General features: G+C 49.9%; 2 protein-coding genes across 3 annotated transcripts in view; one reads left to right on the top strand and one right to left on the bottom strand.

Annotated features, from left to right (window-relative positions):
* The window catches only part of cdadc1 (cytidine and dCMP deaminase domain containing 1), a 48,182-nt gene extending 42,725 nt beyond the window's left edge, over positions 1–5,457 (bottom strand). Inside the window, exon 1 of the mRNA XM_080204238.1 lies at positions 5,345–5,457. Coding sequence (XP_080060364.1) covers positions 5,345–5,429 — 85 coding nt within the window. The 5' untranslated portion in view covers positions 5,430–5,457. The remainder of the gene's footprint in view (positions 1–5,344) is intronic.
* A 463-nt stretch (positions 5,458–5,920) lies between these two features.
* The window catches only part of LOC145353019 (dnaJ homolog subfamily C member 15-like), a 28,361-nt gene continuing 17,036 nt past the window's right edge, over positions 5,921–17,245 (top strand). For both annotated transcript variants that reach the window (XM_080203326.1, XM_080203327.1), the window contains exons 1-3: positions 5,921–6,046; positions 8,862–9,041; positions 13,095–13,146. In XM_080203326.1, the coding sequence (XP_080059452.1) occupies positions 9,015–9,041; positions 13,095–13,146 (79 nt within the window). In that variant the 5' untranslated portion in view covers positions 5,921–6,046; positions 8,862–9,014. The remainder of the gene's footprint in view (positions 6,047–8,861; positions 9,042–13,094; positions 13,147–17,245) is intronic.

Below are 17,245 nucleotides of genomic sequence, written 5' to 3'. Positions count from 1 at the left end.
AGAATTAGGGACCTTGAGGTGAAGGATCCTCTTGGAGAGAGTGATCATTGTATGGTGGAGTTTCTGTTGCAGATGGAGGAGGAGAAAGTGGGTTCCCGGACATGTGTCCTTTGTTTGAATAGAGGGGAGTATGGTAGGATGAGAGAAGAATTGGCGAATGTGGACTGGGGGAGCGCGTTGGAAGGTAGGTCTGCTGAGGAGCAGTGGAGGATCTTTAAGGAGATCTTTCTTGGTGCTCAGCAGAAATTTATTCCGATGGTTAAAAAGGACAGTAGGAAGAGAGGTAATAAGCCGTGGATAACGAAGGAGGTGAAGGAAAGTGTTAAATTAAAAGCGGAGGAATTTAGAGTAGCTAAGAGCAGTGGGCGAGAAGAGGATTGGGAAAGGTTTAAATGTCAACAAAGATTGACAAAAAAGTTGATAAAGGAGGGTAGAAGAAGCTATGAAGCTGGGCTAGCACTTAATATAAAAAAGGATAGCAAGAGTTTTTATAAATATATAAAAAGGAAGAGGCTGGCTAGGGTGAACGTTGGTCCCTTAGCGGATGAGAAAGGGGACCTAGTGGTAGGGGATGGGGATATGGCTAAGGTCTTGAATAACTTTTTTGTTTCTGTCTTCACGGAGGAGGACGTGAATAATTTGCCGGGTGTTAGCGATGGAAAGGTGGTAGGACTGGAGGGTCTTAATGACATTACTGTTACTAGAGAGGTGGTGCGCGACAGACTGGAGGGGCTGATTGTGGACAAGTCCCCAGGACCGGATGGAATGCATCCGAGGGTTCTGAAAGAAATGGCGGAGGTGATAGTGGATGCCTTGGTGGTTATTTTCCAGACGTCGCTGGATTCCGGGGAAGTGCCGGAGGATTGGAAAACGGCTAATGTTACGCCGTTGTTTAAGAAGGGTGCCAGGCAAAAGGCGGGGAATTACAGGCCGGTTAGTTTAACGTCTGTGGTAGGTAAAATGTTAGAATCCGTCATTAAGGAGGAAATTGCGAGGCATCTTGAAGGGAATTGCTTGATAGGGCAGACGCAACACGGTTTCATTAAAGGGAAGTCGTGTCTGACAAATTTACTGGAGTTCTATGAGGATGTGTCTAGGGCGGTGGATAGAGGAGAGCCGGTGGATGTGGTCTTTCTGGATTTTCAGAAGGCGTTTGATAAGGTACCTCACAAGAGGTTACTGCAGAAGGTCAGAGGACATGGAGTTGGGGGTAGGGTGTTAGCGTGGATAGAGGATTGGTTGTCAAATAGGAGGCAGAGAGTGGGGGTCAATGGGTGCTATTCGGATTGGCGGTTGGTGACTAGTGGGGTGCCCCAGGGGTCGGTGCTGGGGCCTCAGCTATTTACCATTTATATAGATGATCTGGAGGAGGGAACCGAGTGTAGGGTGTCGAAATTTGCTGATGACACCAAGATTGGGGGAAAGGCAAATTGTGCGGAGGGTGTGGAGAGTCTGCAGAAGGATCTAGATAGGCTGGGCGAATGGGCCAGGAAATGGCAAATGGAATTTAATGTTGGCAAGTGTGAGGTGGTCCACTTTGGTAGGAAGAATGGTAGGAAGGACTATTACTTACGTGGCGAAAAACTGCAGCAGGCGACGGTGCAGAGGGACCTCGGGGTCCTTGTGCATGAGTCGCAAAAACCCAGCCTGCAGGTGCAGCAGGTGGTCAGGAAGGCGAATGGGATGCTGGCCTTCATAGCGAGGGGGATTGAATATAAAAGTAGGGAGGTCTTGCTGCAGCTGTATAGGGCATTGGTGAGGCCGCAGCTGGAGTACTGTGTGCAGTTTTGGGCGCCGCACCTGCGCAAGGATATTTTGGCCTTGGAGGGAGTGCAGAGGAGGTTTACTAGGCTGATACCGGAGTTGAGGGGGTTGAGCTATGAGGAGAGGCTGAATAAACTAGGCTTGTACTCGTTAGAGTTTAGAAGAATGAGGGGAGATCTCATTGAGACGTATAAGATGATGAATGGGATGGATAGGATAGAGGTGGAAAGACTCTTCCCGCTCAAAAAAGACAGTAGGACTAGGGGGCACAGCCTCAAGATAAAGGGGGGGCAGTTCAGAACGGAGTTGAGGAGGAACTTCTTCACTCAAAGGGTGGTGAATCTCTGGAATTCTCTGCCCGTTGAAGTGGTGGAGGCTGCCTCGCTAAATATTTTTAAGAAGCGGGTTGATGGGTTTTTGATAAGAGAGGGGATTAAGGGTTATGGGGAGAGGGCGGGAAAGTGGAACTGAGCCACGACAGATCAGCCATGATCTTATTGAATGGCGGGGCAGGCTCGAAGGGCCAGATGGCCTACTCCTGCTCCTATTTCTTATGTTCTTATGTTCTTATATTCAATCCCCCTCGCTATGAAGGCCAGCATCCCATTCGCCTTCCTGACCACCTGCTGCACTTGCAGGCTGGGTTTTTGCGACTCATGCACAAGGACCCCGAGGTCCCTCTGCACCGTCGCCTGCTGCAGTTTTTCGCCACGTAAGTAATAGTCCTTCCTACCATTCTTCCTACCAAAGTGGACCACCTCACACTTGCCAACATTAAATTCCATTTGCCATTTCCTGGCCCATTTGCCCAGCCTATCTAGATCCTTCTGCAGACTTTCCACACCCTCCGCACAATTTGCCTTTCCCCCAATCTTGGTGTCATCAGCAAATTTCGACACCCTACACTCGGTTCCCTCCTCCAGATCATCTATATAAATGGTAAATAGCTGAGGCCCCAGCACCGACCCCTGGGGCACCCCACTAGTCACCAACCGCCAATCCGAATAGCACCCATTGACCCCCACTCTCTGCCTCCTATTTGACAACCAATCCTCTATCCACGCTAACACCCTACCCCCAACTCCATGTCCTCTGACCTTCTGCAGTAACCTCTTGTGAGGTACCTTATCAAACGCCTTCTGAAAATCCAGAAAGACCACATCCACCGGCTCTCCTCTATCCACCGCCCTAGACACATCCTCATAGAACTCCAGTAAATTTGTCAGACACGACTTCCCTTTAATGAAACCGTGTTGCGTCTGCCCTATCAAGCAATTCCCTTCAAGATGCCTCGCAATTTCCTCCTTAATGACGGATTCTAACATTTTACCTACCACAGACGTTAAACTAACCGGCCTGTAATTCCCCGCCTTTTGCCTGGCACCCTTCTTAAACAACGGCGTAACATTAGCCGTTTTCCAATCCTCCGGCACTTCCCCGGAATCCAGCGACGTCTGGAAAATAACCACCAAGGCATCCACTATCACCTCCGCCATTTCTTTCAGAACCCTCGGATGCATTCCATCCGGTCCTGGGGACTTGTCCACAATCAGCCCCTCCAGTCTGTCGCGCACCACCTCTCTAGTAACAGTAATGTCATTAAGACCCTCCAGTCCTACCACCTTTCCATCGCTAACACCCGGCAAATTATTCACGTCCTCCTCCGTGAAGACAGAAACAAAAAAGTTATTCAAGACCTTAGCCATATCCCCATCCCCTACCACTAGGTCCCCTTTCTCATCCGCTAAGGGACCAACGTTCACCCTAGCCAGCCTCTTCCTTTTTATATATTTATAAAAACTCTTGCTATCCTTTTTTATATTAAGCGCTAGCCCAGCTTCATAGCTTCTTCTACCCTCCTTTATCAACTTCTTTGTCAATCTTTGTTGACATTTAAACCTTTCCCAATCCTCTTCTCGCCCACTGCTCTTAGCTACTCTAAATTCCTCCGCTTTTAATTTAACACTTTCCTTCACCTCCTTCGTTATCCACGGCTTATTACCTCTCTTCCTACTGTCCTTTTTAACCATCGGAATAAATTTCTGCTGAGCACCAAGAAAGATCTCCTTAAAGATCCTCCACTGCTCCTCAGCAGACCTACCTTCCAACGCGCTCCCCCAGTCCACATTCGCCAATTCTTCTCTCATCCTACCATACTCCCCTCTATTCAAACAAAGGACACGTGTCCGGGAACCCACTTTCTCCTCCTCCATCTGCAACAGAAACTCCACCATACAATGATCACTCTCTCCAAGAGGATCCTTCACCTCAAGGTCCCTAATTCTACCTGCCTCATTACATAGCACCAGATCCAAGATAGCTCGCTCCCTCGTCGGCTCCAACACACACTGTTCCAGGAAACCATCCCGGCAGCATTCCAAGAACTCCTCCTCGAGCCCACCTCGTCCAACATGGGTCGACCAATCAATATGCAGATTGAAATCCCCCATAACTACTGCCGTCCCATTCCTGCACGCCGCACTTATTTGCGCGTTAACAGCCCGCCCCACCTCCAGATCATTATTCGGGGGCCTATAGACGACACCCACCAGCGTCTTCCTCCCTTTGCTGTTCCTAATCTCCACCCACAACGATTCCACTTTCTGCTCTTTGGCTCCGATATCATCCCTTGCTACCACCTTGATGCTGTCCTTAATCAGCAGAGCTACGCCACCCCCTCTTTCCTCCTGCCTATCCTTCCTAAACACTTGATAGCCCTGTACATTCATCTCCCAGTCCCTGTCACCTTGCAGCCACGTCTCTGTAATGGCCACCAGATCGTATCCATTTGTGTCGATCTGCGCCACCAGCTCATCCACTTTATTCCGAATGCTTCGTGCATTCAGATAAAGCGCTTTCATCCCAGCCTTCTTCTGGACCCTATTTGCCGTAACGCCACCACTTGGGACATCCTCAGCCTCTTCCCTTACCTGTACCCTATCCTTAACTGTAGACCTCCTATGAAGACTGATAACCGGAATAGTTCATTTAAGTAATTCCCTTACAACTCCTAGGTGCCAAAAGGTTTGTGAGGTTGTCAACACAATTAGTTAAGATCATGGTGGATGTTAATGCTACCAACTAGTTTAACAAAAACGATTGACTGGCACAAAAATAGAAGACACATAGAATCCTGATGCCTTGGTCCTCTTTAATCCTTGGCATCCTGGCCACAGTCTGACCTTGGCATTCGTAGACCCTGACACCAGCCCTAGACCAATCCTGAACTGAAAACCCTCACATCTGGTCTGTACCACACTCTGCACCCCCACGACCTTGACATCTGGTCAGCTGGTCCCAGTTCCCTAACTATGGCAGCACTCCCTGGTCCCATAGCCTCAGTCCCGTGATCCTGGCAGAGTTCCGCAGCTGTGGCCTAGACCCTGGTCACGTACTTTCCTGACCTAGTCGTCAGCTTCAGTCATGACACCTGGTCCTCTGGCAGTGACAGGGATCACAGTAAAAAGTCTGACAACAGTCAGACTTTTTACTGTGTTTACCCCAGTCCAACGCCGGCACATCCACACAGTGACAGGGATCAGCAGGAAGAACTACTCACTGCCCTCCTCTTCCCACTCACCTCTGGCGTTACATTCGGTCTGTGTGCTTGTCTCCTTCTGCCCTCCAGCCCGAGCAGTGTGCGTTGGCTCCTGGAATTGATTCATGGTCTCATGCGGCTGCCACTTGGGGGGGGGGGGGGGGGGGGTGAGGGATTTGGGGGGGGGGGGAAGGGGAACGGTGGCCGACCCGGGGGCGCTGACAGACTGAGTGACCCCGGGAAGGAGACGAGAGGGAACAGAACCAAAACAGACCAGCTAACCTCGCCGCTTCCCCTTAGCAACCAGCACTGCGTCGTGCGTCGTGCGTCATCCGTCATGACATCTATCCTCAAATGTGACGCTGGAGGCGGAGGAGAGGATTCCCAAGGGGCGGGATAAGGTGTGCAGGGGGGCGGGGCAAGACGAGCAGGGGGCGGGGCAAGACGAGCAGGGGGCGGGGCAAGACGAGCAGGGGGCGGGATAAGGTGTACAGGGGCGGGGCAAGGCGAGCAGGGAGGAGGGGCAAGCTGTGCAGGGGCGTGGCAAGGCGAGCAAGGGGCGTGGCAAAGAAAGGGGGCGGGGCAAAGGAAGGGGGAAGGGGGCTCGCGGGCGGGGGAGGAAGGACTAAGGAGAGCAGTATTAAAATGTCCTCCAACTTGACAGCAAGGCCAATAGACAGAATCTTTTAGGTGGTGTTCTTCTCAGTGACGTGGCGATGCCGGCGTTGGACTGGGGTAAACACAGTAAGCAATACCAAATAAAGTTGTTGGATTTTAACCTGGTGTAAGACTGTTAAACACTGTCCTTCTCGGTGACGGACCTGGCGGCTTCGGAAGATGCTGCAGTTTGGTAGTCATTGCTGCCGCTGTGTGTCGGCGGAGAGTGACTGCACTCTTACAATATTTAATCGACTGTCAACCACAGTTGGGGCTTTGTGGTTGTGAAAGTCATTTGCACATAAGAACTAGGAGCAGGAGTAGGCCATCAGGCCCCTCGAGCCTGCCCCACCATTCAATAACATCATGGCTGATCTTATTGTGGACTCGGCTCCACTTATTCGCCTGCTCACCATAACCCTTAATTCCTTTGCTGTTCAAAAATTTATCTATCCTTGCCTTAAAAACAGTCAATGAGGTAGCCTCAACTGCTTCACTGGGCAGGGAATTCCACAGATTCACAACTCTTTGTGTGAAGAAGTTTCTCCTCACCCAGTCCTAAATCTGCTTCCCCTTATTTTGAGGCTATGCCTCCTAGTTCTAGTTTCACCTGCCAATGGAAAAAACTTCCCTGCTTTTATCTTGTCTATTCCCTTCATAATCTAATATGTTTCTATAAGATCTTCCCTCATTCTTCTGAATGCCAATGAATATGGCCCCAGTCTCTCCTCATAAGCCAACACTCTCAACTCTGGAATCAACCTAGTGAATCTCCACTGTACTCCCAGTGCCAGTATATCCTTTCTCAAGTAAGGAGACTAGAACTGTACGTAGTACTCCAGGTGTGGCCTCACCAGCACCTTATATAGCAGCAACATAACCTAGTTGTTTTAAACTCCATTTCTCTAGCAATGAAGGACAAAATTCCATTTGCCTTCCTAATTACCTGCTGCATCTGCAAACCAACTCCTTGAGATTCCTGCACAAGGACCCCCAGGTCCCACTGCATAGCAACATGCTGCAATTTTTTACCATTTAAATAAAAGTCCATTTTGCTGTTATTCCTACCAAAACGGATGACCTCACATTTATCAACATTGTACTCCATCTGCCTGATCCTCGTGCACTCACTTAGATTATCTATATCCCTTTGCAGACTTCCAGCGTTCTCTGCACACTTTGCTCTTCCACCCATCTTAGTGTCATCTGTGAATTTTGACACACACCTGTGAATTGGCCCCCAACTCCAAATCATCTATGTAAATCATAAACAATTGCAGTCCCAATGCTGATCCCTGGGGCATACCACTAGTCACTGATTGACAACCAGAAAAACACCCATTTACCCCCACTTTTTCCTTTCTGTTAGTTAACCAATCCTCTATCCATGCTAATATATTACTTGTAACACTGTGCACCTTTGTTTTATGTAGCAGTCTTTGGTACGGCACCATGTCAAATACCTTCTGGAAATCCAGATACACCACATCTACAGGTTCCCCATTGTCCACTGCACATATAATGTTCTCAAAGAATTCCACCAAATTAGTCAAACATGACCTGCCCTTCATAAACCCATGCTGTGTCTTACCAATGGGACAATTTATATCCAGATGTCTTGCTATTTCTTCCTTGATGATGGATTTAAGCATTTTCTCTACTACAGAAGTTAAGCTAACCAGCCTGTAGTTACCTGCGTTTTGTCTACCTCCTTTTTTAAACCGTGGTGTCACATTTGCTGTTTACCAATCTACGGGAACCACCCCAGAGTCCAGTGAATTTTGATAAATTATCACTAGTGTATTTGCTATTTCTCCCGCCATCTCTTTTAATACCCTGGGATGCATTCCATCAGGACCAGGAGACTTGTTTACCTTTAGCCTCATTAACTTGCCCAACACTACCTCTTTTGTGATAATAGTTTCTAGGCTCTCATCTGCCATAGCCTTCCTGCCATCAATTTTTGGTATGTTATTTGTGTCTTCCACTGTGACGACTGATACAAAATACCTGAGGTTCAATGCCTCAGCCATTTTCTCATTTCCAGTTATTACATCCCCCTTCTTGTCCTCTGAACTTTACTTTAGCCACTCTTTTTCATTTTATATATTCGTAGAAACTTTTGCTATCTGTTTTTATATTCGGAGCTATCTTACTCTCATAATCCATCTCATCTTTCCTTATAGCTTTTTTGAGGCTTTTTGTTGATCTTTAAAGATTTCCCACTAATCTTTACCACTTTGTATGAATTTTCTTTCGATTTGATACCTCCTTTATTTCCTTAGATATCCGTGACTGATTATCTCTTTTTCTACAGTCCTTCCTTATCACTGGTATATGCTTTTTGCTGTGAAAGAGTGCTTTGAAAGTCCTCCACTGTTCCTCAATTGTCCCACCATAAATTTTTTCTCTCAGTCTACCTTAGCCAACTCCTCCCTCTTCCCTATATACTCTCCTTTGTTTAAGCACAAGACATTGATATTGGATTTTATTTTCTCACGCTCTATCTGTATTTTAAATTCAACCATACTGTGATTGCTTCTTCCAAGAAGATTCCTAATTGCAAGATCGTTAATTATTCCCGTTTCATTACACAGATCTAGGATAGCTTGCTCCCTTGGTTCCATTACATTACTATTCAAGGAAGCTATCATGGATACATTCTATGAACTCCTTCTCAAGGCTGCCTTGATCTACCTGGTTTGACCAATTGATGTGTAGATTAAAATCTAGATGATAATTGCTGTACCATTTTTAGTTATTTCTTTGCTTATTTCTTGCTCCGCCATAATGTCATATATAAGCTGCTTCTTATAAACCTGCTGCGTTCTGTAGCAGGAGGAAAGAACCACCACACACCATAATTACTGAAGTAACTAGTTTATTTCTATGGCTATTCCAGGTCAAAACACAACTGCCCCCGCTCCTCCGCACTCTATCAGGCACTCAGTGTCGGCAGCGCTTTTGAATTTCGCGCCCGCTCTTTTAGACATTCAGCTGACACCGTAGAGCGGCTGACCGGAACCCAGAGCTGAGAGCGGGCGGCGGGACGGAAATGAGCGGAGACGCGGAGATTAGAGCGGTGAGTGGTGGGAAGGGGGGGATGTTGTGTAGGGGGGGGAATGTTGTGTGGGGGTGGGGGGAGGAGGGAGAGGGGAGGGGGAGGGGGGGTGGGGAGGGAGAGGGGAGGGGGGAGGGGGGGTGGGGAGGGAGAGGGGAGGGGGGAGGGGGGTGGGGAGGGAGAGGGGAGGTGGGAGGGGGGGTGGGGAGGGAGAGGGGAGGTGGGAGGGGGGGGTGGGGAGGAGAGGGGAGGTGGGAGGGGGGGTGGGGAGGGAGAGGGGGGGTGGGGTGGGGTGGGGGGTGGGGTGGGGTGGGGGGGGGTGGGGAGGGAGAGGGGAGGTGGGAGGGGGGGTGGGGTGGGGGGAGGGGGGGGTGGGGTGGGGAGGTGGGAGGGGGGTGGGGTGGGGAGGTGGGAGGGGGGTGGGGTGGGGGGAGGGGGGGTGGGGTGGGGTGGGGAGGGAGAGGGGGGAGGGAGAGGGGGGAGGTGGGGAGGGAGAGGGGGGAGGTGGGGAGGGAGAGGGGGGAGGTGGGGAGGGGGAGGTGGGGAGGGAGAGGGGGGAGGTGGGGGGGTGGGAGGGAGAGGGGGGAGGTGGGGAGGGAGAGGGGGGAGGTGGGGAGGGAGAGGGGGGGCTGGGGAGGGAGAGGGGGAGGGAGAGGGGGGAGGTGGGGAGCGAGAGGGGGGGGGGTGGGGAGGGAGGTGGGGGGCTGGGGAGGGAGAGGGGGGGGCTGGGGAGGGAGAGGGGGGAGGTGGGGAGGGAGAGGGGGGAGGTGGGGGGGTGGGAGGGAGGTGGGGGGGTGGGAGGGAGGTGGGGGGGTGGGGAGGGAGAGGGGGGGGTGGGGACGGAGAGGGGGGAGGTGGGGGGGTGGGGAGGGAGAGGGGGGAGGTGGGGGGGTGGGGAGGGAGAGGGGGGAGGTGGGGGGGTGGGGAGGGAGAGGGGGGGGCTGGGGAGGGAGAGGGGGGGAGGTGGGGGGCTGGGGAGGGAGAGGGGGGAGGTGGGGGGCTGGGGGGGGAGGTGGGGGGCTGGGGAGGTGGGGTGAGGGGAGGTGGGGTGAGGGGAGGTGGGGAGGTGGGGTGAGGGGAGGTGGGGTGAGGGGAGGTGGGGTGAGGGGAGGTGGGGAGGTGGGGTGAGGGGAGGTGGGGTGTGGGGAGGTGGGGTGAGGGGAGGTGGGGTGAGGGGAGGTGGGGAGGTGGGGTGAGGGGAGGTGGGGGGGTGGGAGGGAGAGGGGGGAGGTGGGGTGAGGGGAGGTGGGGGGGGTGGGGAGGGAGAGGGGGGAGGTGGGGTGAGGGGGGTGGGGAGGGAGAGGGGGAGGTGGGGTGAGGGGAGGTGGGGGGGGTGGGGAGGGAGAGGGGGGAGGTGGGGTGAGGGGAGGTGGGGAGGGAGAGGGGGAGGTGGGGGGGTGGGGAGGGAGAGGGGGGAGGATGAGGGGGTGGGGAGGGTGAGGGGATGGGGAGGGGGGTGGGGTGAGGATGGGGTGGATGTGGGGGGTGGGGTGAGGATGGGGTGGATGTGGGGGGTGGGGTGAGGATGGGGTGGATGTGGGGGGTGGGGTGAGGATGGGGTGGATGTGGGGGGTGGGGGAGGGGGGACGGGGTGGATGTGGGGGGTGGGGAGGGGGGACGGGGTGGATGTGGGGGTGGGGAGGGGGGTGGGGGGGTGGGGAGGGGGGACGTGGTGGGGGGGGTGGGGAGGGGGGATTTGGGGGGATGGGGGTGGGGAGTGGGTGGGGGGGAGGGGAGATGTTGGGGGGGTGGGGGGGCAGGTGGGGGGTGGGTGGGGGGGCAGGTGGGGAGAGGCGTGGGGGAGGGTGCGGGGGGAGGGGCAGGGTGGGGAGGGGGATGGGGAGGGAGAGATGTGGAGGTAGGGGGAGTGGAGAGGGGAGGGCGAGCAGTGGGTGGAGTGGGGAGAGGAGTGAGTGGTGGGAGGGAGATTGGGGGCGCGGTCAGAGGGGGAGGAGGGAGGGGGTTGGTGAGGAGGTGGGTGAGTGAGGAGGGAGGGGGGATGTGGGGGGCGGGGTGTGTGGGCTGGGGTTGGTGGTGGGGCGGGAGACTGGGTGGGGAGACGGGAGGGGGTTGGGGGGAGGATGGCAGAGAGGACTGTGTGGCGGGGGAGGCTGGTAGGGAGGAGTGGGTTGGGTGAGGGAGGGTGGTTGGGGTGAGGGGGGTTGGGGGGTGTGAGGGAAGGGGTTGGGGGGTTTGGAGGGTGAGTGGGCAGGTGAGGAGGGAGCAGTTGGGTGGGAGGGGGGGAGGAGGAGTGGGCGGGTGGGTGGTTGGGTGAGGACGGGGAGGGCTGAATTTGATGTCAGCGATAGCATTCTTAGCTTTGAGTTAGAATGTTTAAGTCCTATTTATGAGACTTTACTGCAGGTTTGAATCTAGCCCAATATTTCAGTGTAATACTAAGGAACTGTTCTCGCAATTGCAGACTTTCAGATGAGGTGTTAAACAGGGGCTACATCCACCATCTTGGGTGAATGTAAAACCTGGCACAATTTAGAAGACGAGCAGAGGAATGATATCTAGCGTTCTGGCCAAAATTGTGCTTCACTGGTTATGAAGTGCTTTGGGAAGTCCTGACACACACTTTCTTTAGTGTAAACAGCTCTTATTTACAATGAGATCTTGGGTTTGAGATCCTTAGTGGGTGGATGTGGAGAGGAGATTTCCTCTTGCAGGAGAATCTAGAACTGTGGGGTGGGCATTGTTTAAAAATTAAGGGGGTGCTCAGTTATGACAAGTTAGAATTCTTTTCTCAGTTGTGGTCCTTTGGAACTCTTTTCCTCAAAAGGCAGTAGAAGTAGTCTGAATATTTGTGAGGCTTATTGATCAGCACTGGTGAAAGATTATCAGGGATAGATGGGAATGTGGAGTTGAGGTTACAGTGAAACCAGCCATGGTCTTATTCAATGGCCGAACAGGCTTGAGGGGCTGACTTGTTTCATTCCTGCTCCTAATTCCTATGTTAGGTCTAGGATAGGTGATTAGGGTTGTTGATTAGGTATGAGAGTTAGTGGCTGGCACTTTGGAATTAGAGTTGGAATATAAGAGGTTAAGGTTAGTAGCGGAACCCTTATTGACAGCACCATCATCATTAGATTTTTCATAATTTTAATGTGTGTATGTACTTGCTAGTACTATCAATCTCTCTTATAAAACTGGATCAGCATTGCTTCTACTGTTGCTAACCACTTGAGTCCTTGTGCGAAATTAACCAAAGCTAGCCATACTGTCAAGTTACTAACAGCCTGAAGCTGCAAGACAATGCAAGGCCTGTGTTGGCTTTTCAACATATAAACACTGAATTAGGTCAACTGGATTCAATTTCAGAAGTTTTGCAAAGTGAATCTAGCAATTCTTATGTTCTTTACTTGTGACTACTTCTGAATCCATGTTCCCACTAATTTGCATATAACTTAAAATTACCAACACAAAATATAGCTCTAAATGAGGTAACTTCCTCTTTTTGACATTCAGTGACATTACCAGTACCTGCCCCCATTGTCAACATTCTGGATGTTGTCATTGATGAATAACTCAATTGGATGGTTCACCTGATACGCAGTGGAATCTCTATCGGCAATGAAATACTCCAACATAATCTGAAAGCGATAATCTCAAACAATCTGCACTTACCTGTCATTTAGGCCTGTGTTATGGATGGTACCTTTTATACATACCCTTAACTATTCAGCTGATTCAACCAGGTCAGAAAATGCTCAGAACTTTCTCCAATCCTGCACTGAAACATCCCATTTACCCAAGATCGGAGACCATAGGGGCAGATTTGTAAGAACCAAACTTAAAGCTATCAGCTACATAGTTTACTGATGCCTAGCACCAATAATTGTCCAGCTAGGACTGTGTTATTAGTTTCTCATTTATATCATTTTTTTATGTTGGCGAAATCTGATGCAATGGGAGCTAATACCTATCTCTGATATGTGATTGTGCATTCCTGTTTTGCAAAATGAAGATGCAGTTTCACCAGGGAACAATGAGTTTGTTCCTCCGTTTATTTGTATCTACCTATTTTAACTTGCATTTTTCTGAACAAAGATTTTTTTTGTTTCTTCACAGGGTGGAAAGCTGATAGCAGTTGGACTTGGTGTTGCAGCTGCAGCATTTGCAGGTAAGGCAATGACTTTGCTCTTCTGCAGTTCTTAACGAACTGGTGTGGTCCTTTATCTATGCTGAAAGAAACAAAGTCTTGCATTTATATAGCCCTTAAAAGCTTCCCAAAATAGCTTGTTAAGTATAGCCTGTATTGTGATGTAGGAAACATTTAGCCTATTTGCACACAGCAAGCTTCCACAAACATAAGAACATAAGAAATAGGAGCAGGAGTAGGCCATCTAGCCCTTCGAGCCTGCCCCGCCATTCAATAAGATCATGGCTGATCTGTCGTGGCTCAGTTCCACTTTCCCGCCCTCTCCCCATAACCCTTAATCCCCTCTCTCATCAAGAACCCATCAACCCGCTTCTTAAAAATATTTAGCGAGGCAGCCTCCACCACTTCAACGGGCAGAGAATTCCAGAGATTCACCACCCTTTGAGTGAAGAAGTTCCTCCTCAACTCCGTTCTAAACCGCCTCCCCTTTATCTTGAGGCTGTGCCCCCTAGTCCTACTGTCTTTTTTGAGCGGGAAGAGTCTCTCCACCTCTATCCTATCCATCCCATTCATCATCTTATACGTCTCAATGAGATCTCCCCTCATTCTTCTAAACTCTAACGAGTACAAGCCTAGTTTATTCAGCCTCTCCTCCTAGCTCAATCCCCTCAACTCCGGTATCAGCCTAGTAAACCTCCTCTGCACTCCCTCCAGGGCCAAAATATCCTTGCGCAGGTGCGGCGCCCAAAACTGCACACAGTACTCCAGCTGCGGCCTCACCAATGCCCTATACAGCTGCAAACAAGAATGAGAAAATGACCAGATTATCTGTTTTAGTGGTTGACAAATGTTAGGCATTCACTGAGGATAATCTCCCTTGAATTTTTTCAAACAATGACAGAAAACCTTTTACATTCAGACGCTGATGGGGCCTTGGTTGCACATCTCATCCTAAAATCAGTACCTTTGACTGTGTAGTACTCCCTTAGTATGGTACAGAGCTAGGCTGTTAGCCTGAATCAAGTGCTGAAGCCTCTGAAGTGTGTTCAATCAGAGGAACTTGGTCTGCCAACATTCATCAATTTAATTAAAGGATTGTTTTTTTCCTTACTTTCTAAGGATCAGTTGAATATATTGGCCTAGATCTGTAATGACTTCAATCAGGCCATTGAGGTTTGCCTATTGGAGTATGAACTCTGATTAAGGAATCAATTGATGGGCCAATGAGGGAGTCTCTTCCTTGTATTTATCAGGAGTGTCAGTTCCTCTGGGACTTCTGAAGATAGACTTCTGACTGATAGCGTTCTGTGAACTGCTGTTGGAATTGTAAATAAAGGGACTTTGGCGAAAGGATTTCTGCCTCATTACAATGGTGACGTGGAAAAAGACCCAAAGGAACTTGTTTGCGATCAGCTGCTACAAGTTGGGGAAAGCCATTGCCTGGCAAACATACTTCTGTTTGGGAAATAGGATGCTTTTGACCCTGTCATGGGAGATTGGGCCCAATATGTAGAACGGAAGAGGTATTTCTTCAGAGCTAATGACATAGCCTCAGACGAAAATCAGCTAGTTATTTTGCTGACCACTTGTGGACCAGCAGCTTTCGCTGTTATGCGCAATTTAACCTTTCTGGAGGCCCAGGCATTGACAGACATAGCAAAAGAGTATTATGACCCAAAGCAACCTCTGATCCTGTGAAGGTACCGGTTTTACTCAGCATTCTGAGATGGGGGAGCCAGTCACTTGTTTCCTGATGAGATTAAGGCAATAAGCAGAGGCTTGCGAATTCAAATTGACATTCAGTGAGATGTTCCGAGACTGTTTGGTGTGTAAGATCAATTAAATGATCATACAAAAACATCTGTTGGCAGAGGCTGAGCTGGACTGCAAATAAGCATTGCTGCTGGCTTTGTCCTTGTGAAAAGCAGTGAGCGGAGTACGTGAGTTGCAGGGTATTCTGTTAAAGGTAGAACCCACACCTGTGCAACTGAGTTAAGGGACCCCCACCTGTGGGGCAGGCAGCTATATAGCTATGCTCAGGAAGGATTCGCAAACAAGGGAACCCAGATCTGCCCGCAGACAAGGCTGAATTAAGATTAGATAGACAGCAGCCCCTGTAGAATTCCGACCGTCAAGATATTGCAACTGTTGCCAGCATCCGGAGTCGGAGAGGAGAAACAAAATTCCAAAACCGACAATTTGGAAAACGACATGTAGGCCTGGGTACAGGAGAATGCACACCGTGGAAGCTCCACCTACCACCGACGAGGAACAACTACTTTGCATAGTAATGACTAAATCAGAACCTATTACATTAAATGTAAGACTGAATGGGCGTCTATTAATAATGGAGTCGGCAGAGGCGTAGTCATATCCGTGATAGGGGAAACAGTGTTCATCAAAATTTGCACTGGACTACAACCCCTATCCCTAACTGAGACTTCAGCTTGACTGAGGACTTATACAGGGAACCACAGAGTGTTGGGCATGGCCCATGTGCCTGTTGCTTATGGAAACCCACTGGTTAGGCTACCACTGGTAATGGAATGTTTGAGACCAAGCCTGTTGGGACAGAATTGGCTGAAGGAGATCCAACTAGACTGGGTAAACATTTTTCAGTTGGAAAATGGTCGCCTGAGCAAAGTCCTGCTCAACTACCTGGAGGCCTTTATGACCATAAGACATAGGAGCAGAATTAAGCCACCTGGCCCATCGAGTCTGCTCCGCCATTCAATCATGGCTGTTTTTTTTGTCATCCCCATTCTCATGCCTTTAGGGAAGGACTAGGAACAATTAAAGGAGCAAAAATGACATTACGTGTTGATCCGGAGGCAATCCCAAAGATTTGCAAGACCCAGCCAGTGCCATTTGCATTAAGGGAAAAGGTGGACATGGAAATCAAAAGATTGGAGCGTGAAGGCGTAATAAGACGGGTCCAGTTTGCAGAGTGGTGCCTATTCGAAGGCTGGACGGCTCAGTTCACCTTTGTGGAGATTTCAAGCAGACAATAAACTGCTACTCGCATCTTGATACATACCCAATTCCCAGGATTGCGGATCTATATGCAAAGCTGGCAGGAGGACTCTTATTGTCTCTAAACTAGACATGAATCACGCATACCTATAGCTGAAACTGGAAGAAGATTTGCCAAAATTTTCCACAATTGTCTTATCACTGGAAAAATGAGGGCAAAATGCCTGCAGAACCTGGAGGAAATCCTTAGAAGGTTTTCAGCAGCAGGTGTGCACTTAGAGGGAGAAATATGATTTCTTAGTACCACAAGTAACCTATCTGGGTTAAAAAGTCGATAAGTCAGGCTTACGTTCTCTGGAGGATCGGGTGCATACAATCAAAGATGTCCCAGCCCCCACCACAATCCAGGAGTTAGGGTCGATTTTAGGGTGGTGACATTTTATGAGAAATTCATACAAAATAGGGCCTCCATCTTGAATCCCCTACATCAGCTAAAAATGGGACAAGCCTGGTAATGGTCTGCTGTCCAAGATCAGAGTACAGCTCTCCTCAGCAAATGTTTAATGTGTTATGACCCCAGGAAAGAGTTGATGCTCACTTATGACATGTCTCCGTACGGTGTGGGTGCAATTCTGACACACATTTGGCAAAATGGAGAGGAACGCCCAATAGAATTTGCCTCCAGGACCTTAGCAATAGCAGAACGGAAGAATGCCCAGATTGAAAAAGGAGGACTGGCCATAATTTTTGCGGTAAAGAAATTCCAATAGTACCTAATATGGGTGGAAATTCACAACTGTCACTGATCATAAACTGTTGCTGGGTTTGCTAAAAGAGGACAAAGCAGTGCCACCAATAGCATCAGCCTGGATCCAGCACTGAGCATTATTATTTGCAGCATACCAGTATCAGTTGGAGCACTGGCCAGGAATTCGATTGGCAAATGCTGATGCTCCAAGCATGCTATCATTGCCAGGCACCCCACTCTTAATATCCAGATTAGAAGAAATGGTGATGACGTTGAACTTTATGGACACCCTCTTGGTGATTACATACAATGTCCGGCTGTGGACACAAAAGGACCCGATACTAACAGAGGAACTGGAAAGACTGTTCCAACCACAATTCACCCCTATTGGAGTAGAAA

The sequence above is a fragment of the Carcharhinus amblyrhynchos genome, chromosome 15 (genome assembly GCF_965287045.1).
Source record: "Carcharhinus amblyrhynchos chromosome 15, sCarAmb.v2.hapA, whole genome shotgun sequence".
NCBI lineage: Eukaryota > Metazoa > Chordata > Chondrichthyes > Carcharhiniformes > Carcharhinidae > Carcharhinus > Carcharhinus amblyrhynchos.
This window is presented reverse-complemented; position numbering and strand designations above follow the sequence as displayed.